A 23881-nucleotide genomic window follows, 5' to 3' on the forward strand; every position below is an offset into this window, starting at 1 on the left:
CTATCATAAGAGTACAGCTGCATGCATCATCGCATTGGTTCTTTGTGGTTTTTTTAAGATGTGAGTTTAGTAAGTTAAAAAAACATAAGCAAGTTGTTTACCATTCTAACTGCAGAATACTTGTTCTTGTCACATCAGTGGTCTTTACAGCAAGGGATCCTCACTACCCATGGTGAGCTTCTCCTCATTCTCTTGACTGACTTATTTAAACTTTCCAAACCTCAAAAATCAAGAAAAGAAACTGAGCCCTAACTCTAGCTATTTTCTTTGTGAGGGAAGTTGAAGAGAGACATATTTCTATTTCAATGGGGAACATTTACAGTAAATTTTAAATTAGCATATGAGGGAAATTTATACAGTGCCTTGATAGCATCTAAACATCACATTTCTATTAGCATATTACAAAGCTGGATGCCCTCCCCTTGATATAACAAAATAAATTAAGGGGACATCAGGTTTCCAAACTAATTTTGCTGATCTAAGCCAAAGTTTTCCTCGGTATCTGAGTCACCAACTTGGCATTTGCATTCGGACCAGGGGAAACCTCTTTCACAGAGTACTTAGAACTTCCCAGGAGAGAAATTTTGCCTGTTTTTTGCTATTTTATTCTCTCCAAGTTGGGAGAAGCTTTGAGTATGTGTACTAAATTGTTCAGAGAAAGTGAGTCTACCAGGGTTGATTTTTAGCGTTAGACAACGCTTGAATGGGGATCAACAGGGACAGTAAGCTGCCGGACACTTGGTCTAAAATGGCCGTTCTCTCCAACATGCGGTGATCACCTATCATCTGTGGTGATAGGCGCTTTTAAAAACATGAATGAGTCATGCTATAGAAAAATATCTCCAAGTTGTTGAAGTCTATATCAAGATTGTTTTCAGTCAGGAGTGATGTGCCAAGCTTTTGGGAGAAAAGCAGCAACAGGGATGTTTTGCAAGGCAGGAAACAGGAAATACCAACTGGAGCGCATCGTGTTTGACTGACGGGGAAAACACGTTCATCGTTTTGACAACCACTGCGCCTGTTAGAATCCATATTTGGAAAAAAGTAACATAGATTGTAATTTCAGGACCATGGTAAAGAACTGCCCTGTAATTAAGTCAGTTCATGAAGAAGTTCTGTTAACTTTCTTCTTGAATACCTCTCACAAATAGTCTCATCTAGATTGTTTCTAAGAACTTGAACTGGTTCCTTGAGTACCTCATGCACAGAACTACATTATCTGTGCCTTTGACAAACCAAACCTGTAATGACTCCAGTCTTTCTACCTCAGTGCTTTAAATCAACAGCCTAACCACAGAAGCTCATATTCTTAATGGACACAACTGCATAATTACTCCATTGATGCCTGAAAATAACTCACTTGGCATTCAGTCGGAACAAAGAAAGAAAACTAGATTTCACTTAGCCCCGTTCAGGATGTGTTTTCACTTGTCAATAGCGTTCAAGCCTAGTTCTTTTTTGGCCAGTGTCCAACATAACCTGCCTTCCTGTCTGTTGCCATTTGTCCTAATGTGTATCACACACTTGAGAGGATTTTTTTTCTTTTACTGTGGAATTTTAGTTGCATGTTTAGAAAAATAAAACAATACCTGCCAGCCGTGGGATATCTGAAATTCTGCTGTCCAGAGGCACAGATTTAGAGATACAAAATCAGCAACTATAATAATGCATATTTTGAGAGTATTTTAGTATTGTTTCCACAAATTCATTTGATAAATAAACTATACTTGTGTTTATTTTAAAAAGCTCATATGCTTAAAAAGAGTTTGAATAAAGAGATATTTTCCCTTTTAAAAAATTACTGTTGTGTGGTTTTGGAGGGTGAAAATGTAAAGTTGCTAAGATAAGATTAAGTATGTAGGAGAAAAGGATAATGATAGTATCTATGTTACAAGGATTAAATTAGATAATCCATGTTGAGCAGTTAGAACAGTGCCTGACAGTGATTGCACAATATAAATTGCTATCAGTATTATTATTATTCCCATCGACATCTGAGGGAATAAGCTCAGATTTTATTTTTCCATTAAAATATACTCAGCAGATTCTTTTGCAATCCTAAGTACAATGGTAGCATCTCAGTATACAGGGCAGACAATTCAATGGTTTTATGTCTTTGCCCTGTTTTATAGCATATTTTTGGTTTTTTATCATTTTTCATATTGATTTGATGAAACATCTGACATACATTACTTAAAAGAATAAATCAAATAAATATTTTAACTGTTAAACACAACTGTGGATTACAGGCTAAACATCTGTGGCAAGGCTTCCATAGATAAAGCAATATTCTTTTCAGTTTGGCTCTCTTTGGCCAGTTGTATGTGACAGGTGATTGTTGGGTTTGTAGAATTTAATCTTGAGAAGGCTTGAAATATGTGGCTTTTCCTGGGACTCTGTTGTTATTTTGTGGTAGTTCAGATAAGTGCTAGTGATGGGGAAAGCCTCAAACTCTTGGGTGGATAAGGACCTAAACATCTTGTCACTTCATAAAATGTCCCCAAACCTCTTCACCTTGAAAGGAACTTGACAAAGGAGTGACATTTCTGAAACCTACTGTTATCACTTAAAGAAGCATATCTCTTAGTATCTTTCAGGATTTGGTGTCAGGAATTGGTAAAGGCTACGGGAAATAAAATTAAATTCACGTCAAGGAAGGGAAATTGAAACCAACTTTTTTGAAAATGTGTTTATTTAGTTTATTTGTTGTTCCTGGCCTGGTTTCTGTAGATATATGTAGCCTTAATATGAGAATGATGGATTTGCTTCTCAACTCAGGCTCCTAGGCCTGCTCGGAGGACCCATGACCCCATGCTGTTCTGGAAATGCCCTTCTTTGTGAGATGTGCCACGTTTCCCATTTTAAACAACTCAACAGCCACTTGCATTTGATTTTTAAAATCGGTGCAAAACAAATAACAGTAATGATGCTACTTCTACTATGAAAAGCAATGAAACATCAGTTTCTTAAATGCACAACTCAGAGCCAATTATTAGCAATTAGTTCTGCAATGATGTGCCAGGTACCTGGGGCCTTGGAGGCGGTGCCACTGAAGAGGAAGATCCTCCAGCTTTACTGCATAAAGAGCTTGACAGTGAGGTTCAAAAACAAACTTAACCAAACAACTGCTACCTTTCAACCAGCAGTGAATATCCACCCTGATGGTGCTCTCTGAAACCTCTCAGAGCACCACAGCCCACACGCTGGGGACAAGGGCTGCACTGCCAAGGCTTGACACTCACAAGACCACACAGACCCACACCGGGTCTGCAGAGCTCCTGCCCTGAGTAACTCCGGCCCTGTCCCCATTTGTTACCTTATCACTGGAATAGGGTCATAAAAATCTTAAGACCCAGACCCTAATCCTGGTATCTTGAGATTGTTGCTAAGAACCAACAGTGGGGCTGATCAGCCAAAGACATCCAAGTTGTGTATCTTAATTTATTTTGAAATTTGCTACCTTCTGGTCCCCAGCTGAGTTTACATCTCTCTGATTCTCCCAGTAGTAGCAATCTCTGTAACTTCACTGAGACAACGGTCTAAAGGCCTAAAAGGCCCATGCTATTAGCCAGATGCTTAGGAGGAGAATATTATTTTCTCACCAATATTCAATTAAGTAAAACTCCTTACAGTGAACACCTAAAATGGGGTCTTTTTTTTTTTTTTTTTTTTTTTTTTTTGCGATATGCGGGCCTCTCACTGTTGTGGCCTCTCCCGTTGCGGAGCACAGGCTCCAGACGCGCAGGCCCAGCGGCCATGGCTCACGGGCCCAGCCGCTCCGCGGCATGTGGGATCCTCCCGGACGGGGGCACGAACCCGTGTCCCCTGCATCGGCAGGCGGACTCTCAACCACTGCGCCACCAGGGAAGCCCTAAAATGGGGTCTTTATACAAAATAAGAGTTCAATAAATACTTGATGAATAAATGAATGAAACAATGAAGCAATCAATTGACGAGATTGATGAGTTGGTAAATGTTAGTAAATCTTTGTTTATCTCGACTAGAATGAACTTTTCCCAAAGTACAATCCAATAAATTGTAAACCCTGTGAGGACACTAGTGTACCATAAACCTTCTCTATTATACACAGTTTTCCCCCATAATGCTATACTTGAATGGACGTTCAATAAATATTTACTAATTGAATCAAATTATATAAATTACACAAGATTGAGTTTTATAGTTTTAACTATCCACACAACTCTATAAAAGCATTATCTCTTCCAAAAAAAGTCATTTTTAAAGACAAAGACAACCAAAACGCAAAGCTTATCTTAAAAAAAATTTACGCACATTTCCTGGGGAAAATATTCAGCTTTACCTAAAGTTACTGAGATTTTTCTAGAAATGTGATGTCTGCATACCCACCTGGAATCACCCCCATTAGCTTAGGCTCTTAGCTAGACAAACTGGCATGTGCTAGGATGGCATGTCTTATTCTGGAAAAAAAAAAAAATTCAGTCCTCATTGATAGAAAGGGGCAAAAAAGGATTGCTCCAAAAGCCAAACACTGATTCAGCTCCTACAGTCTCTCTTTCTCATCTTAGATATCCTCCCCTCTCCTCAATGACTCAGAGTTTTTCTTTTTTTCTTTTTATACCATGATTAATTAGGAAGTTGCTAATAAAGAAAACTGACAGATCTTGATGACTGCAGTGTTTACCACCCATTTGCAGTGTCCATAGGAAATATCTGTCAATTTTAAATAGAAAAGGCTAAAGCAATTGTTGGGAGGTTTTAAGGAGAACTGCCCCCGACTCCCAGCTTCAATTAAGAGCATTTGGGACCCAAGCGATGGCGGTACCCGCTTCAGGGCTCCAAGTCAATTGGCAGGTATAGGCCTATCTTACCAGTAGACTGATGGCCAAGGCCAGTCTGCTAGAAGTCAGCAATGGCTCAGCAATGTGAAAATTTTGAATGTCCCCAATTTTCTATTTGTTCAGTAGCAAATAGTTTCAGACCAAATTTGGTAGAAAAGACAGGCTGAAAGTTGCCCTTACTAAAAAAGGAGAAAAAGAGACTTAAATGAGCAGAAGGCTAGAAGAATCTTTCAGTATAGGGGCTACCGCCATATTAAGTGGGACTTTGGGATCAGCTGGCAAAGCCACTAGAGTGGTAGAGACGGGGTATCAAGATTGGAGTGAAGGCTTCTCATACTCGCATGGGAGCTCATGAGCACAGGGTGGGATGCACTGTGTAAAACTGTGAAATGAGGCAAAAGGCAGAACTGGTTTTTCTCACTGAAAACAGTATTAGAAACATACAGATGAGTCCCTTATCATTTTGAAAAAGTACAACCAAATGTTTCAACTTGAATAAATGGAGCAGCTTGCTCATCTGTATAGCCAGTCTGTCACTTTCTTGCCGATTTTGGGTTAATATGGCTACATATTCTCTCCACCCTTCCCAATGGCTCACACTTTTGTCAAACGTCTCTATCACTTAGGGCAAGAAACTATAAAAACACAACACATTCCAATCTACCAAAGAAAATATTTTCCATCAGAAACAGTTACACAGCAGCACAGATTGCTTACTACTTCCATGACAAGGAGACAGCAAGAAATGGGGGAAAATCTGAACGACTTCAGATTGGGCAACGGAGGTCAGAATTCGCCAAATTCCTCTGTGAGACATTATTTTGAGACATATATAAATAAGTTACAAACACAATTAGTGAGGCCCCGTTTCACTCCATTTTAAATGTGGCAGATGAGTGCTAAGGGACGAGGAAGTGAAATGAAAAGAAGAGGAAGATTTCTGAGGACAAAATACATGATGGTAGATTAAACCAAACCACAGCTATCCTCGTCTTTCAGTGGCCAGTTATGTGTCTCACATTTTTGCTAAGAGAAGACAATGGCAAGGCTAAAAAGACAAGGAGTTCCTTAACGGGCTGTGTCCTGCTATCAGGTGACCAAGAAATCTACAAACAAGAGATGGCTGCTGGTAAGTACTCTAAACTGTTCAGATTTACACCAGCCGTCAAGGTAGACTCGGTCTTCGTGATGCTGCTGGGAGTTAACGGCTAATATGCAAGAGCCGTCAGTTCTTCCTGATGTGGGATTATTGTGTGGAATGCAACACAATTTGATTGAGCACCATTGCTAAATTGCCCAAAGGGTGGCTGAAGTGACACCCATTTTCCTGGCACTCAATCAAAGATCAGTGAAACTGTGTACATACTCCTTTCTCTTTCAGTGGATCAGTGTTGAAAGAAGAATATTATCAAGGGCCAGAGGGGATGAGAAGGGAACTCCTCTTGAAAAAATTAGCTGTTCAGGGCGGTCTTTTCTAACCACAACCCTCTCCGTGGCTCCTCCTCTCAAGGTTTCCTTGTCTGGGCTATTTTCACGTATTTTTGCAGAAATGCCCCACACTCAGGAGGGCCTCCCAGGCTTCCCCTAGAGGTACGAGGAAGGAAGATGAAAGTGCCTAGAATGGTCTTGACAGTGGGGCTTGGCACTGTTTTTGCTCACATATTCAACACTTTCATAGACACAACAAAAAATTACTGGAAGCCTAATACCTTATATTCAGCCTCATACTGAAGAACTTTATTTTCGTGTTTTCTTTTTTAAGCTAAAATGTTACTGAAAACAAAATTTTCTCACTAGCTGCTTCAGAACAATATACTGTATTATGAAGCTCCGTACATTTTAAATGTTTTTGAAATCTTGACAGGACACCGTTAAGTCCCCATTTTTTTTCCCCTTGAATTTTGAATTTTAAACAATCTTCTTCCACTTCCAGGCTCTTCTGCATCAAGACCAGGCTGCTGGATGGAAGGAGCCGTGAGAAAAGTGCATGAGAAATAATAAGTGTGGAAAACACAGAAATGGAGCACCCGTGGGGCTGAAGATGGCCTGGACTCAGCGAAGGCTCTGGCTCCCGAATCTGTGGTCCCTGCTGGGCAGCCTGAGGCAGGCCAGGCCAAACTGAAACAGCAGGAAGAGCGCTGTACAATGGGTCCCCTTGAATCAGGCTACTAAAAAAGGTGCAACGAGAAACAAGTCCCTGTGCATTCTTAGTCACAACTGTGGGCAGAAGAACCCATCCGATTCCTCCCTTTGGTATTAAATAACAGTTTAAAAAAGCTTTTTAGAAACAAAGCAAATACACGGTGGGACTGGAAATGTGAGCCATCCCAGGTTAGTTGTCCACTGAAATGAGTCTCATCCCTAGTCATAAATAAATAATCTCTCTCCTGGTCTGGCTTCCACGCCAGGATCAATATCTCTTAACATCTTACTTATTTTATTACTGCTTTTGGTTTTAGGGACTGATTGAAAGTTGCTCAGAGGAAATCTTTGGTTTTGCTTAAGTGTCCGTGACATTTAATCATGACTTTCCTTGAAGTTTAATTCCAACCAGTCAATCAGTTAATCCACTTCGATTGATTCTGGGCTCTCGGTTATTGGCTTGCACTCATTGGGCATCCGCTGGTGTCGGCTCAGCTGGGTGGCCTGCGTGAAGCTCCTCTCACACCTCTCGCACCTGGTGGAGGCAAGAGAGAAAATTGAGACCAGGGAGCAGGGCCTGCAGGTTGATGGACTTCCTCTCATCCTGCCTAATCAGAACAGACACTCCAAAGTGGCTTCAGATTTTACCGGCTCAAGAGGTTTAATTGGTGGCTCCTTCCACAGCCTGGATGCCTGTGATGGGACAAAGCCCGGCTGATGCAGAACAGAGGGATCTGTCAATAGGCAGAGGGAAGGTGATTTCTCCAGAGAGCCCTGTCCTGCTGCAGCTCTGACACTGTCATTTCAAATAGATAAAGAACAAAAAGAGATTTTTAGGAGTGCGCCATCAAAGCAGCAGCTTGTCTGTAGTTTTCTGCTCGGTAACCCCAAAGAGCAATTGATGACAAATAGAATTTCACCTGCTGCTAATTTAAAATCTGGAATTCTACTCCCCTCAGCACAGCAGCCAGAGAGCCATCATCTTTGAATTCGGAAACTGGAAGAAGCAGTGCATTAGTTTTCAGTGACTGTGATGGGTGGGTGTGGGTGATCGCTTTTGGGCAAAAGCTAGAGTATCACAGCTCTACCAAAGTCAGGGTTCAAAAATGTTTGCATTGGGATAGGGGACTCAGAAAAACCCGAAATCAACCAATGTTTGTGTGCTTCAAATTCACCTCTACAAGGTACAGCAGGAAGAATGTACACGTGGGCCGTAAGTAAGGGTTGGTGTGTCTGATAAGGAGAAAACTGGCATCGCACTTCAGGAATATCTCCTCTTCTCCTTAACTTAAAAAACATGCTAACCTAGAGACCCTGGGCCTAAGCCATCTTCCCTGCAACACACACCGACTAGCTACACAATCTTCAAAACACACGCACACACACACGCACACTGCTGCAGCAAGCTGGGCACAGACCGTGGCTTCCCTGTCACTATTCCACTTGTCTGGGCTGCCTGGAGCACTGGCCGAGCACCCACTGGGGCACAGCAGCCCCCTCAGCGCTCCCCCTAATGCCCTCTCCTGAAACCTTAGAAGGAAGAGATATTCAGGAGAGCTGCAGACAGCTGCTCTTCGTTTAAATAACGCAACCTTTGGTCTCAGGTCCCTGCACTAGTAGGGCTGTGGCAAAGCCATCAGAAGAAAATCCGCACACGCCCAATCACTTGCCACATGCACCCCTACCCGATAGGCAGCCCTGTCTTTTTCCTTTTGAGTAAATTATACAAAGTGCCTTGCCAGGGAAATAATTACCTAAAAAAAAATAAAACACATCTATCCCTACTAGGGAGTCTTGCATATGTTTTATCGTTGGGAGGCTGGAGCTTGACTATCACGCTTGGATTTTTCAGGGCTCCTGCACCAGCTGAATGTGTCAGCATGAGGAAGTTGTGTTTCTTCGATTGTCTTTTGGGGGATATTTTTAGCAGCCTGTTCCACTGTTAAAAACTGCACTGTGATCTTGACAAATGTATAATGTCAGCTTTAATGTATCAGACCTATCAGCTCAATGAAAATAACTCAGAAGTATTGATCAACTAATGATTTTTGGTGTATTCATTAACATCCATGGGCAGCTCATCCCCTCTCCAGAGCTCCTGAAGTGCTGATGACATGCTAGTGAATTGCTGATTGTTTATTAGAAAACTGATTAGTTACTTAGATTAGTGTGTCAAAATATACTACCTTTCACTGCCTGACAAACTTTCTAATTATTATATTCCTTTTTAAACATTTTGAAGCTCTAGAATCAATTTCAAAGAGAGCAGAATAGTTTCAAAAATTATAAGTTATGACTAGTTACCTAGGTCATGTTTTTGCACCTTTGATCTTGTGTATCAGAATATAAAGAATTCAGAAGTGGGAGGTGTAGTGCTTCACATACAGCAAATGTGTATGTCTATATGTAATATTAAACACCCATATTGGGCACAGACAGTAAGAGGGGAGTTAACATTTTTCTCCTGTGTTTGCCTAACTGCCTCACAGATATTTACACTCATGGAACCATTTGTTGTCATAGTCAGGAAATTTACTAAGTCTATAGGGCTCTCCTGAGATCATTACTGAAAAATCATCTCTAGGGCCATCTGCTCACCAAGTGTGAGTAAAAACACATGCAGATGTGTAGAAAATTACCTTAACTTAGATCCTTTTTCTAGGAATTTCCCCTTCTTGAGGAAAGTGGGCTACTAGAAATAATACCTATGTGTGTTGGTAATTATAAGAATGTAATTTGTATAATTAAGGATGTAAAGAGAACTTGACATAAAAATAGTTTTAAATAAGGGGAGAGCCTCAGTTTTATGTTCATCATCTTTAATTTTAGAACAAAAATCCCTTCACAAATCATTTTCATGGCTTAATGGAACACATCAGAAGGACAGACTCAATGCAAATGCTTAGGTTCTGGCAGGTCAGAGTTGGACTTCAGCTGTGTTGGCACTGAATTAACCCTGAACTACAATCTCAGCCAAGTGACTGGCCATGGGCACCTCCAAGCCTGGATTTCATGCGGTTTAGCAGAATAAGAAAGAAAGAAAGAAAGATGCGGGTAATGATCCAGGAGACTAAAACTGCTCTGGCACACAGGGTCTTCCTCTCAGTGCTGATGTCACAGCCTTTAAGGAAACACTGCAGGAACAGTGAAGTGGAAAGCCATCCAAATATTTCAGCAAAGAGAAATTCCCCAACTTTCTGCCAGTGTGGGCATCTTAATTAGACTTGAGTTCCTTTTAGATTTGCAATCATTCTTTACTTAATGTGATAGTTGACTGGCTTATAGGTACAGAGGGAGCTTAACAATTGTCATCTGAAACTGACAGATGTGCAAAACGATGTTAAGTTCTGTTCACAGAAAACCTACAGGAAGCTTTCTTTCTGGTCCTCTATGGCCTGTCACCAAATATTTCCTGAATTAAACCAAATTGCTTCATACGTATGATGTGCTTAATGCATTCTACTGATGTGTTTTTTTGGTCTGCTTTGATTTTGACTAGATCTTGCTAAAATATCAGATGCTCTTTGGAATCCTTTGATTATTTTTTATACTAAGCCAAACTGTCTTCACTTAAATAAACTTAGTGGGTTTTCCCCTGCTTCTAATGAAGAGGAAGAAAAGAAACTCTCCCATGGAAAGTCCTGGTCTTCCCAGGCGCAAAAGCCAGGCATCAAGCAGCTCACATGGATCCTGGGCAGAGCGGTCTCTCTGAGATCTTGAGAGATTATGTTTAGTAACAGAGAAGGAGAAGGGGTTCTCACTGTAAAGAGTAAGTTTGAGACTGACAACTTCCTTCCTTCCCTCCTTCCTTCTTTCCTCTTTTCGATAAAGTGCTTGGCAATTGCTGTGAGATGAAATGTCTTGATTTTGTTCCTTGTTCTCCACAACTTCCAGTCTCACAGTGCAAACGGAAAGTACAAACTTCAATATGATCCTTTGATATGTGCTTTTCCTATGATCTCCTTCACCTTAAAAATTCTGCATCCACAGCCTAGGTTAGCTGCTGACAAGCCCATGATCTACCTAGAGCATGGGGGATGGAGTCTTTCAGTGGCATTTCAGCCAATCAGATTGTGAGACAAAGCCTGGAGTGAAACTCTCATCTCTTACTGCCAAATCTTCTCCAAGGCTTCTTGTATGGCAATAATCTTGATCTGCCTTGAAAAATCATTTTTCAGCAGAAGATTTTAGAAGCTAGAAGAGGCATTCCCCTGTTGTGGCCTGGCCCCTAAGAATCTTGTGAAGGCCTCCCAGGCCCTGGGTGGGTAGGACAATTTGGGGACTGAGCCATTTGGGGCATGGGTTGCGTATCTTTACAAGATTCTCTTTCTTTGCAACACTGTTTCAGCCAATACCCATTAGTTGAAGTAGTAAAATTAACCATTGTGGCAAAATCCATTTTATTGACTAATCTGCAACAAACTTTTTTTGAATGTTTGTTTTATAGGCTTGTAAAAGGATATCCTCATAATATTTACAAATGTCCATGGGATGGATCTCCATGAGCTATGGTTGGAAGATTCCCAAAATTCCCTTGGGGTAGTTCAATCCTGAATGATCTGGTTGTATACACTGAAGGATTTAGCTTTCCATTTCCTAGAAGACGTTTAAATCTTGCACTTATAAAATAAGCGTACACTCAGTTCTCCCCTGGCAATATGTTTAACATTTGATAAATTAAAAAAAACAAACTCTACAGCATATGGTTATCTTAATATGAGAAGAAGCAGGAGGAACTCAAACAGGCACAGTGAATCTAATCCAACCAACTCTGGTGTTTCCTTGTTTGTTTTTCCAGATGAAATCAGGTTATGGTCCCCAAAAATACTTCGAGAAAGGAAAAACATACAAGTACTAAAGCCCTTCAAATATTAATCTGATGAATTAAAATTAAGTTAAAATGGCACCTCTATTGGAAACAGGACGAAAACAGTATGTTAAGGAAAAAAAACTGACTGGAGTCAACGAGGTTATACTTAAGTAACACCTTAACATTAATAGAAATCTATTTCCCATTCTGACCCTGAAACCTCTTCAATTAATTACTAAAATCTATTTACACAGCAACAAGATAAAAATCAATCTGATTCCTGGCACTGTATCCATCTGGCTACCCTCTCTAATATAAGGGGCCAGGAGGATTGTCAGTCCTCCTGCATCTCTGCTTTTGAAGAGCTCTCTTGCTCAAAGGCATGGGGAATGTGTCACTGTCAACTTCTACATCTAGAACAGTGGTGAAATGAGAATCTGTGAACCCCCGAGGGCCTGGGGGAAATGACAAAGCCCACTGTGCAGACACAGACAACTGCCATAGGGAACTCAAGGACTGTGCTAACCTACCAGGCCCTTAAGGGTAAATTTTAAAAAAGGGCCCCTTGGGGCTATGGCAGCCCCAGAGGGCACAGCTTGGCTGGCGTAGTGTAGGGTGGATTTTTAGACCCCATCCAGTGCCCTCAGCCAGATGCCTTTATGCAGTAAATAAGCCCCACCTGTGTACACAGACAAAAATTAAAACTTTTCATTATTAATTAATATCATAAATTAAACCACAATGGAAAACAGTTAAGAATAATGAATAAAGGTAACTAATTCATGGGGAGGTGGGTAAAGATGACAGCCTTTTATGAGCCTCTCCCTCTCCTGGCAGACACCAAGGCAGGCAGGACCCAGACCAGCAGGACTCTGCCACCCCAAGCTGAGCCCGGCCTCAGGCTGAGCACCATGGCAACTGCATGCTACGCCAGCAGGTCCAGAGGGAAAAGCATGGGTAATGAGACTCTGGGAAGACTCCTTGGCTGAGACCAAGAAAGGGGATTCACCTCCTACTGCCTGAATCATTTCCTTTCTTGCTTGATCTTGTCCTACAGAAGGTAAATAGGCCGTTCAACCATGCCCTTTTCATGTTCCTCCTTAATCAAGGAAAGTCATCATGGCAAATGAGGAAAGAGAGATATAAGAGGGTTGAACAAAAAAGAGTCTATCACACAGACAGTAAAATCTGCTCTGAGATGACCAACCACTCACACAAGCTGGCTCACCCTCCCAAGCCTTTCCATGTCCCACATGGGTTACCAGAAAGCCTCCTTTCCTTTGTATGTCTGGAAAACTCCTACTCATCATTCAAAACACATCTTAAACATATCTTCTCCATATAGCATTGATTACTCCACTTTCGTGCTACCCTGAAACACTGTATATACATGCCTTACTGTTTTTCACTTTTGCACCCTTCACCCTAGGTGGTAACACTTGCTTATTAATTGGGCTTCCCCATAAACTATGAGGTCTTCAAAGACTAGGGGGCTGAGTTTCATTCACCTTTATATCTCTTGTGCCTAGTACAAAAGAAGGTGTTCAATAAATATTTGCTGAATGAATGAACACATATATACATGAATGAATGAATGAGTGAGCGAGTGAATGAACAGACCATCTTGCAGGATTCAGATGTCCACCGTTTTCATGACTGTGCTATATCTAGAAACATAGTCTCTCATTCAGGTGCCCTTACCTTGCCAAAGCCCTTAGAATTCCGTTCTCTTTCCACATTCCCTGAATCCTCAAGGACTCAGACATGCCCTATGTTTGGTTTGGTTTTGTTTTTCTTTTTTTGCATTAACATGATAAGTCTGAGATCCAAAGGGCACGCTGAAAAGCTACCAATTGGCTGCTATAATAGATTCAAACCCCCTTAACAAATATAAAAGAGGAAATTGTTCATCAGAATCCTAAAGGGTTCAGATTTCCCAAGAGACGATTCATTCAGCTGTCCTCGATTGTGGCCACCTCGCTGATGGTCAGGGGACTTGCATGCTGATGGCCAGAGATGGCATTCTGCATGCCTCCTAGCTCAAATTCTAGAAGCACAGACCCTCAGAAACCAGAAAGAGTCTTAAAATTACTTATTCCTACTTCCTGATTTTACTGGTGAGAAAACAGACCACGAAGAACGTCTCACGTCCAAGGTTGCATAGCTCAACCCAGGATCAGTGTATAAATTTCCTGACTTCATTTTCCCAGTATCGACCACTAAACAAGTGGGGCCGTTTGCAGCCTGGACGCTGACTTTCTAAACAGCTTTCTCCACCAGTTGGCTGAGCCAGGCAGTGCTGGGCCACCTTGTCTGCCGGCTCTCAGGAAAGGCTCAGAGAAAGAAGGGATACAGTGCGAGCCGCTACTTACTTGAAGGGCTTTTCTCCAGTGTGGGTTCGGATGTGGTTGTTGAGCGTGGTGGCCCCAGCAAAGGCACGACCACAGTAGCCACATTTGAAAGGCCGGTCACTGGAGTGAGTGACCACGTGGTTCCTCAGTTCTGAAGGCTGGGAAAAGGACTGGGAGCAGTGGCCGCACTGGTATGGTCTGAAACACATGAAGACACTGCCTGGTCATTACGTTCTATGTCAGTCAGCAGACGTTAGCATCATGAGGCAAGGGCCAAAACGTTCTGGTGACGTTCTCTCAGTTTCTGTAACAAAGCATAGCGCTGGGGCCGCTAGGTTCTCATGACTATACTTGCTGCCACACGAACAAAATTAACAGAGCTGATGAGACCCGTTCATTCCCCAAAGAATATTCCTTTCCAGTATTAGCCATACCATTTCAAGAACTCCTATTTCTTGTTTTGAGCCCCACCCCCAGGCAAATATTGGAGCTTTGAGAGTATTGATGAAGCACAAGAGTACAAGAGAAGATATGTAATTGTCTCTCATAATTCTGGGGCACTTTAACTTTTCAAAGTGCTTTAACATCAATTATCTAGTTTAATCTTTACAATAATCCTCTCAGGAAAAGCAGATGTTATGATCTCTGTCAGTTCAGAAAAGTGAGGATAAACTGTCCTCAAAGGAAATAAGCTCTTGATGCCAAGGTTACTCTAGGGTGACTGGACCTTATTCTAAGTCCCAGGTAAAGATGCAGGCAAGTCAGCAAGCTGCATGCGTGTTTTAATAGATACTAGACTGTCCTGGGGTCTGTCTATAGCACATCCCCAACTTGGGGTTGTCTGATAGTGCACAGACCAACACGGGCGTGCACCCAGATTTGTTTCTTTGTAAAAGAAATCCTGACTTCTACTTACTCTCTCCCCGCCCCAACCTAAACTCATATTTATCCACTGGGTCTTTTTTTGTGAACTTCGGCTCCCCAGTTTAATCTGGTAGCAAGCAATGACTTATAGCAGCACAGAAATGACAGGATGTCACTATGTTTGCAGGAGGAGGACTGGGATGCAAAAACAAATGGAAGGAAGTTGTGACAAATACCTGATAATTAGCAAGATTATCAGAGCGCATTCTTTTCAGCTCATGAGAAGGAAATCAATTTTTGGTTTTCATAAAATAAATTAAAATTCTGTCTTCTCTACAGAAGTTCTTCTGCTTACTTAAGCAGAATCTGGTGAGTGATATAAAACCTGGGGAGTTTTCCCTATTTGAGGCTATTTCATATCATTCCTTGACAGGGCTCTAATTTGTTTATCAAAATTTTTCTTGAGAAAATTAATAATCTGTCATGAGCAATATCAACAGAGCTCAGGAAGCCTTGGTTTGTGGCTCAGACATTTCTGGCTGCATTTAGAAAGCCAATGGCAAAAGCAGACTTAATTGCTCTACCTTTAGCAAATGCATAAGCTCCAATGACCAGAAACCAAAATGAAGGGCTAGGAAACAATGGTGACCGAGCATGTACAACAATTCAATTACATGCAAAATAAAGTGTACCCTCTCATTTGTCAAGTGAAGTGCTTAATTGTGGCTACTTGCCTCACTGAACACAAATACGATTATTTTACCAGGCTTCAGCGCACTGAGCACTGATTGTAGAATTTTTTAGCTTGATTAATAGTCTGGGATTGGTCAATAACTCAATACTATACAATTTTAATTACTTACATTTAGAAATCTATCTAACTGCTCTCAAACAAGTTTCAAAGAAATATATAAGAGTCCTTGGTAAGGGGTTTATCAAACTTGACAAATTGCACATGCATTTTACTACAATCATGAAATAAAGCTTTGAAGCCATTAAAATCATACGTAGATGAAAATATACTTTTGTCAAATTTATTCTTTGTAGTAACCATTAACCTTAAAGGGGTCCTCAAGAAATCATTCTCTCAGGGGTGAATTTTTAAAATGTATTGAAGATTATAAACAAAATAATATATTAATATATGCTATATCCACTGACAATTGATTTTTCTAATAGTGAAGGACCATTAACATTTATTAGCCTCTGGTTATCTATTTTTAATAGCTATCACAATAAACAATTAGCCACTAAATAAAACCAATTAATCTTTTTTTTTCTGACTCTGCTGTCAAAAGTTGGGGTGATTTATTTCCTATAGTCAGAAGTCATTCCATCCTTTTTATGCTAATAGTCAAGGTGGCAAAGATTTACACACAGAAGAGATGACCACAGAGAGGCTTATGCTGAATTCTAATATCAAGGTAACACCAATGAAAGGCAAATCAGATTATAAAACATCACCTTGGCCAGTACCAGCCTGAGCAGTATTTGCTAGGTATTCCGTGACCTATGGCACAGCTTTTAAAACTCTGCAGAATTCAGCTGACAGAATGGAACAGCCTCGAACGGGCGAGATGTGAAAGGTGAGTCCTGCTTCAGCCTCCGACCCCAATCAGCTGTGGGACTTGACAAGTCGCCCAACGTCCCTGACTCTCCACCTCCTCATCTCTCTGGTAAGCAGGATGGACTGAACTAGACGCCCTCTCGCACCCCATCATGTTCTGCTCCTGCTTTCAGATAATCAACAAGCACGTGCCACCTAAGGATCTGTCCAAGACATGGCCTCACAGTAGACAGCATGGACAATGTGACCTCCATCCTCCATCGTGTGTACCAGCCAGTGACCTGCAGGGAGAGCTTTCCACGGTTTTGTGTGTCTAGTCATGCTAACTAGAATACAGACCATTTAAACTTACTTGGTAAACAGTTGAGAATTCAGAGCAAGAAGAAAATCTAGTACCAAAATACAGGACCCAACTTTAGTTGATCTCAAAAAACAAAGTGATATCCCTTTAATTCTGGTACCTTAAAGAGTAAGATTTTAGGGCACATGGTCATATTCACCGTGGCAGAAACTGATTTCATGTAGAATTTAGAACTAAAATGTGTACTCTATTTGCCACTGTGTTAACAGATTCTCTCTCTCAGCCTAGAAATATATGGAAAGTTAGGCCTCAGAAAATACAGACAAGATACTTCTTTTCCTAGGTTTTCAATATTTCCTAAAAATGAATAAAAGGAAATGATCAAAAAGTAACTTTAACATTAATTGTATCCTAGAGTTCATCTAAGGGCATAGGAATACATTCAAGACAGAATGAAATCTTCAAGCGCAAGAGCAAGGCTTACTTAGAAAACATCATCATCACCATAGAATCTCAGACATCACAACTTCTTTTGGGACAACTGACCACAGGATTTAAGACTCCGTATGGATGTTTTTAGTAGCACACCCTGACTCCTCACCTCTCAGGTTACAGCTAAAGGGCTTTGGGGGCACAGAATCAGTTGCCATTACTCAGCTTTTTATTGTGATGACTAACATTCCCATTAACTTTTCAAGGTCTGGTCAAAGGGGCAATACTGTGGTGGGGGAGTGGCAGGTACGAACTACTGGGTGTGAGACAGGCTCCAGGATGCATTGTACAACATGGGGAATAGAGCCAATGTTTTGTAATAACAGTAAATGGAGTGTAACCTTTAAAAACTGGATATTAAAAAAAAAGACTCAGAATAAAGGGTGGGGTTTGAAAAGTTCTACAGATACTAAAGGGATAAAAAAGTGAAAAAAAGAAAAGAAAATATCATCATCAGCCAAAAAAAATTAAAAAGTAAGCCTTAATTTATTAAACTTTTGGATACAATCAATTTCAAATCTCAAGTTCTGCTCCCTTTGATGTGTCATACCAGAAGCAGGCCAGGAGGACTGGAATAGTCAAGTGCTGTGTTCAGCTTCACTCTTTGTAGGATCTCATGTCATTCAGCAGCTAAATGGGACTCTCCCTTCTAAAGCACTTTGATTCTTTCCAAGTCATCATACACATACAGCATTTTATTATTCTCAAAACAAATGCAATGAGCATTCTTCACAAAGAGATAACATTTCATAACCAGTAAAAGCTTTTGGAGGGTTTTTTTTTTTTTAAACACTACTTGAGACATCTAGCAGTTCTGTCAATGATGGAAGTGTTCTATATCTACACTATCCAATATGGGAACCACTAGCCACAAGCAGCTACTGAGCACTGGAAATGCGGCTAGGGTGACTGAGAAACTGAAGTATTATTTTACTTAACTTTGATTAATTTAAATTTAAATAGCCTCGTGTGGCTTGTTCCAACACAGAAATATTAAGCTTCACGAAAAACTAGAATGTGCTCTGTCCTCAACAATGAAATATCTAAAAAACAGACAAAGCCTGGGTCGACTTAGTTAGTGTATATCAATGCCGGTAGATTTTTAAGCAAAAAGAAAGCAGCAAGACAATTTTGTATGTCCCCTGGCATTCTCTGTAACTGGTGGCTCCTCTGCTAAAGATGACTCCAGTAAAATGTGCAATTCATTTACTTTGAGTCTGTAATTGGTTTGCTGTACACATAGGAAAAGGAAGAAACATTGAACAAAATTAAGTGTGGTTCGGTTAAAAATATTATTAATCCTTCTTTGATTTTTCTTTCATGGCATGAAAGCCTCCAGGACAAAAGTTGTTCAGTTGGGCCCACAACTGAACAACAAGCAAGGAATGTCTCCTTGCTCCCCATCAGTCAAGCCCAAGTGCACATCTCCTGAGACTTCATACAGGGCGCTACTTAGGTCCACTGCTAGCTGTGTGGAGTGAGAAAAGAACTAAGCTCTATGTAAGGAGAAAAAGATTTCAGGAAAGTGGCTCAAGTATGCAGCCGAAACACTGGGAGAACATGGAAAGAAGGTAACCTTCACACTTGGGGGAGGGGGAAACAACGGAACTCACGAGAACACTGACACATTCCAAAGAAACTATTATGGTGATGGATTATCTCCAGGCTCCTCCCACCAAACAGCTCCTTCTAGAGTTATCTTCCCCTCTGGTACCACCACACCCAATTATAAACAAGGATACTCAAAACATAAATGTGAAACGGCTGACAGTATGCCCAGGAGGCTAAAGGCAAACTATCCCCAGGTAGCACAATCAGAAAGGAAAGGAAAAGGATGCAAAATAAAGATAAGCACTAAAAAGATATTCTGCAGAAAATAAAAGAGAACATATTCATCAGAAAATAATCCACTAGGATTGAAGGCATTGCTTACCCCTTTCTGGACTGCCCCCGCCCCCAAATGGGACTGTTGAGAGTTTCTGTAGCAGAAAAACAGAAGAGAAAAGGGATTTCTAATTCCTGTTTCAGGCACAAGTCAGTCAAGCTGCCCTGGCCCAGGTAATAAGCTTATGCCAAAACTCAAATGTTTATGAGGTCCCTAAGTCCCTAGTCCTTAGTCTAGATCTAGGTTGATCTAGATTCCGACAGCTTCTTCCCTTTGAATTCACTCAGGAAAGAAAAAGTCAGTAGCTTGAGAAAAAAGAAGAGACTTTTGGTTTTGTATGTTTAATATTAACAGAATAAAATCAAGAAATAACAATTCTGTGGCTCCTGGGCCCTCATACGGGTGTATTTTTATCTTTAATGCTAATTCCTACTTTGAAAGGTCAAACGGAATTTTTTTCTGTGTTCAATGTAAATAACACAGTAGTGAAAAATGGTAATGCTGACAACCCTGAGTATCCTCGGATCTCCTTCCTTTATATCAAGGCATAGACTTACTGATGGTCCCTCACAAGAAAAAGCTCACAAATAAAGACACACACAGTCTCTTTCATGAAGGTTCAAATGTCTTGGGTTTCATGGCCAAATATTCAGTGTGCTGAGTGAAAAATCTTTTGGACCTAAGATTTGGGGGCCTGTTTCAAATTTGGACGTGTTTGAAACTCTAACCTGTTTACTTTCTGACTTTGTCTTCTGTGTCTCCCTTTCTTGCCTCTAGTTCTAGCAAGATTTTCCTATCAAAATAAAACGTTTGAGTTTTTCAAATAAAAGGGAAATGGTTTCTGACTGGCAGGTTCTAAGCTTTTTCACTGTATATGGCTGAATGGGCACAAACTGCCAAAGACTAAAAGCCACCTAATTTATGGAGTCAATCACTAAAGAAAATATGTGTATTCAGCAGTTGTAAGTCTCCACATGGATAATAAGAGGAAAGACTCCAAATTTCACAACCGTGCACAAATTGATGTTCCATTCTAGTTCTGCATATTTCTCCTCTTTAGCAATTCACCTGTGTGGTTAAGAATTAGGGAAAGTATCTTCTACTTCAAAACTTGCCGGTACCAGGAGAGCATGCTAGGTTCTAGAACACCATACAGAACCTATATGCTAAAAGCAAATTATGTAACTCAATGAAATTATGTATCTCAATGAAACTAGTGGGTCAAAGAGACTGGGCATCTCTATTTCCCTTATCTCCAATAATCAACTCAGATGTAATGGAATAATTCAAGCATCTCCCCATTACTAGTAAGAAACATTGTACTTTCTTACTTTGCCTATAAAGGGACTAATTCTTTGAACTCCTAATTCTTAGTTTTAACTTATTCATGAATGATGGTGAATCATATCACCTCTCAAGTCTTCACCAACAAAGCACAGGGAAGAGAGAAGTAGGAACCCACTGCTTTAATAATTTGATTCCACCCTGGTGATCTACCTGAATATCAAGCACATTACTTCACCTCATCTGGGAACCTGGCCAAACGACACCTGGGCATCTGCACCAAATAAGCCCATCAGGGTCTCGCACTGGATGGGAGTCTCAAGCCACTTGGATTTTTGCCAGTAACTCTAGATTAGCTTGGAATCAGCGATGACCTAACAGTCTCTCGTGGAAGTCTATTTTGTACCTGTAAGTTTTCTAATTTTGTAGGGTACTTTTCTGACAGATTACATAGATGCTTTACAAATTCTGACATTATTATTTGACAGAACAGACTTCATAGGGACTTAAACCATAATCCACATACGGTTTTCAAAGTGTAACTGGGGGTCAGACAAAACAGTCTGTTTTGCTAACTTTCTATTTACCAAGACATATTTTCACTGTTTTATATGACATTCAGCATGAAACTGTATCATACCCAAAGCTAAGCTTTCAGTTCCTGTATCCAGAAACTTTCAACTATCATTTCATCTTACCTTGTATGTTCAGTTACTATGACCACAATGAACCTGTGCAAATAACAGATCCATACACCTAAACTCATTCAATTCAAAAAGCAAGTTTATAATAACAAGATTTTAATGCATTTTTATATTAAAAAAAATAAAATGCTTTGCAAACTCTGAATAGATATATCTTGAGGCTATCTGTATACTTGCAAGGAAGGCAGACTTAAAAAAAAAAAACCCTGTTGGAGTAAGGAAAACATTTTCAAAACTTCTGTGTCCCCTCTAAAGCCCATAGTACTAAGATATGCAGAAGTCTGTGGATATTTTCACCAGGGGGCTCTCCTACTGAAGGTAAAAGATTATAAAGACACAACCGCCTTAACATCTGTAATACAAATGCTTCAACGTCAATCAGTCACAGCAATGCTTGATGCCAAGCAAGTGGTTTCTAGAATGGCACAAATAAAAATATATACACATGTAAATGTGCACATGTACCCTAAAATGGATCATTATTTTTTCTGAAAAGATTCACCCCCTCTCCACCACACTTCTATCGTCCCTGCCTGCTTGGGTTCGAGTACACTGTCGTATCCTGCAGAGCTGGGAGGGGAGAGTTGGGTGTATAGCATAAGGCAAGGAGAGCTGAGTGGGTTAAGGTTAATCAGTGGCCAAATTAAGAAAATAATTCCGGAGTCCTGCTTTCGAGTCTCCTATCCTTCTTCCAAAATTTACTTTCTGCTTTTATATTCAAAATATTCTTAGATATTTGGGGTTTAATCAAATTTTCATAGGATGTGAAGGGGAGATAAAACACTGTCCTTTCTTATTGAATTAATTTGATTTTTGTCTTTTGCACTCCCAGCTATCAAGACTGTCGAATAAACCAGTTTTGACTCATAAATAATAGTTCCATTATATCCTCTGTGCCACTCGTCAGAGTACCTGAAATTTTAATTCACTTGTTCAGCTAAATTCCATCCTCAGTTCATGGCCATAAAATTCTTTATTGACAAACTTTCAAAGCAACTTTGACTCTGAGGTATCTAGTCAACATTTTTCTTCTGTGTGGATATTAGTTTATTGAATAAGTGGCATCTGTTTTCCTCCACATCACTAGCAGAGTAGGTATTTCCTTTTGACAGCTTTGCAGGATTTATGGGTTTGCATGCTCTGAAGAAAAATAGTACTAAGCAAAAAATTCCAATTCATTACCTCTTAGTACTTAATTAAGTTCATACCCACGGCACACTGGAGGTGAACCCTGAGACGACTGGACAGCAGCAGAGCAGCCAGCTATATTATCTTTGGAAGACAGAGAGGATTCTAATTATCCTGACCTCATTTTTCCATCTATGATACTTATCAATGTGCCTTCTATTTTGCCTCCCGTTAGACCTGGGCAGAGCTGTTTGGAAAGCGACAGCAGATTCCTTTCTGCAGCCACTGTTCATGCAGCCCTTCTACACAATAAAGCCAAAGAGGGGCCCAACATTACTCTCTGACCTTCCAGAATGCAGAGCTCTGATCACAGAGTTCTCCCCGAGGTGTGACTGGAGGAGGCGACAGGAAGGCAAGCAGTGAGTCTCAGAAGCAAACACAGCCGGTGAGCAACGAGAGGTGGGGTTACCTGTCGGGGTTCTGTGTGCACACGTGCATCTGTAACAGGATCCTCTGTGTGAAAGTCTTAAAGCACTGCCCGCACTTCCAAAGATGCCAGTCACTGAACTCCGAGTGGAGCTGGCTGGTGGAGGTTGGGCTTGCAAGGACTCGCTGGTTTTTCACGTTGATTTGATTAAATCCTGATTCCATGGGCCCAGACTTATCCAAGAGGGAGAAGTTCCTGCCACACGGAGTCTGTGGGAAGACGACGGAGCGCTGCTGGATGGCAGGAGACAGTTTGCTGCTCTTGTTGAAGGGCTGCAGGGGGTCCTGTCTGCACATGGCTTCCATGACCGTCGAGGGGACATTTACTGGGAGAACAGCAAGGGGTTGAAAAGATCAGTTTTATTAGCCCTTCAAATAAGCATGATAACACACACTTCTAAAAAATTCCTATAAGTCAACAGTTTAAAAATTGGTTTTTCTGGACTCAGAATGGACATAGAGCAGACAATTTGATTTAAGGGGGCAAGCACAATTACCACAAATGAACTCATTCAATGCCTGTATTTATTAAGCACCTATTTTCTGCTCGAGATTTTTCATTCATGGTCTTTGCCCTCACAGAGCTCACTTATGACTTGAGATAAAAAGACTCCATAATGAGGCTCCACACTGCAGCCTAGATTTGGGGGTTCTCAGATGGGAGGTACAGCAAGAGACAGGGAGAGAAAGGTGGAGCTCCCCTGAGAGGGTGGCCTTGGGCAGAGAAGGTAGATTCAAGCCTTCAGGATTTCAGGCCTTCCATCCAACCCTGCCAGCACAAAACAGGTTTTCAAGAAAAACTGGCTGAAGAGATGAAGGCAACCCTATGAAAGACGCCTGGAGACAGAAGTCTGGCACGCTGGTGGGATGGCACGGGAATTGAGCTGACCGAGCACAGCGTGGGCTCTCGGGGGGCAGATCTCAGAGGGCCTTTAATGTCCAAATAAATAAACAGAAGACTTCAGGCCTAAGAAATAGACACTGACTGTTTCTGACCACAGGAACAGCAAGAAAAGAATCAGTGTTCAGGAAGGGCCTGAGTGAGGC

The 23881-nt window shown here is 40.9% G+C and overlaps 1 protein-coding gene across 1 annotated transcript in view; it reads right to left on the reverse strand.

The window, feature by feature from the left end:
- Positions 1–6507: 6507 nt before the first annotated feature.
- Positions 6508–23881, reverse strand: part of PRDM6 (PR/SET domain 6) — a gene marked incomplete at its 5' end in the record, with an annotated part of 99163 nt that continues 81789 nt past the window's right edge. The window contains 3 exons of the mRNA XM_082621700.1: positions 6508–7497; positions 14145–14321; positions 22818–23160. Coding sequence (XP_082477826.1) covers positions 7383–7497; positions 14145–14321; positions 22818–23160 — 635 coding nt within the window. The 3' untranslated portion in view covers positions 6508–7382. The remainder of the gene's footprint in view (positions 7498–14144; positions 14322–22817; positions 23161–23881) is intronic.

This window comes from Mesoplodon mirus, assembly GCF_964341445.2.
Source record: "Mesoplodon mirus genome assembly, chromosome: 5".
Lineage (NCBI taxonomy): Eukaryota > Metazoa > Chordata > Mammalia > Artiodactyla > Ziphiidae > Mesoplodon > Mesoplodon mirus.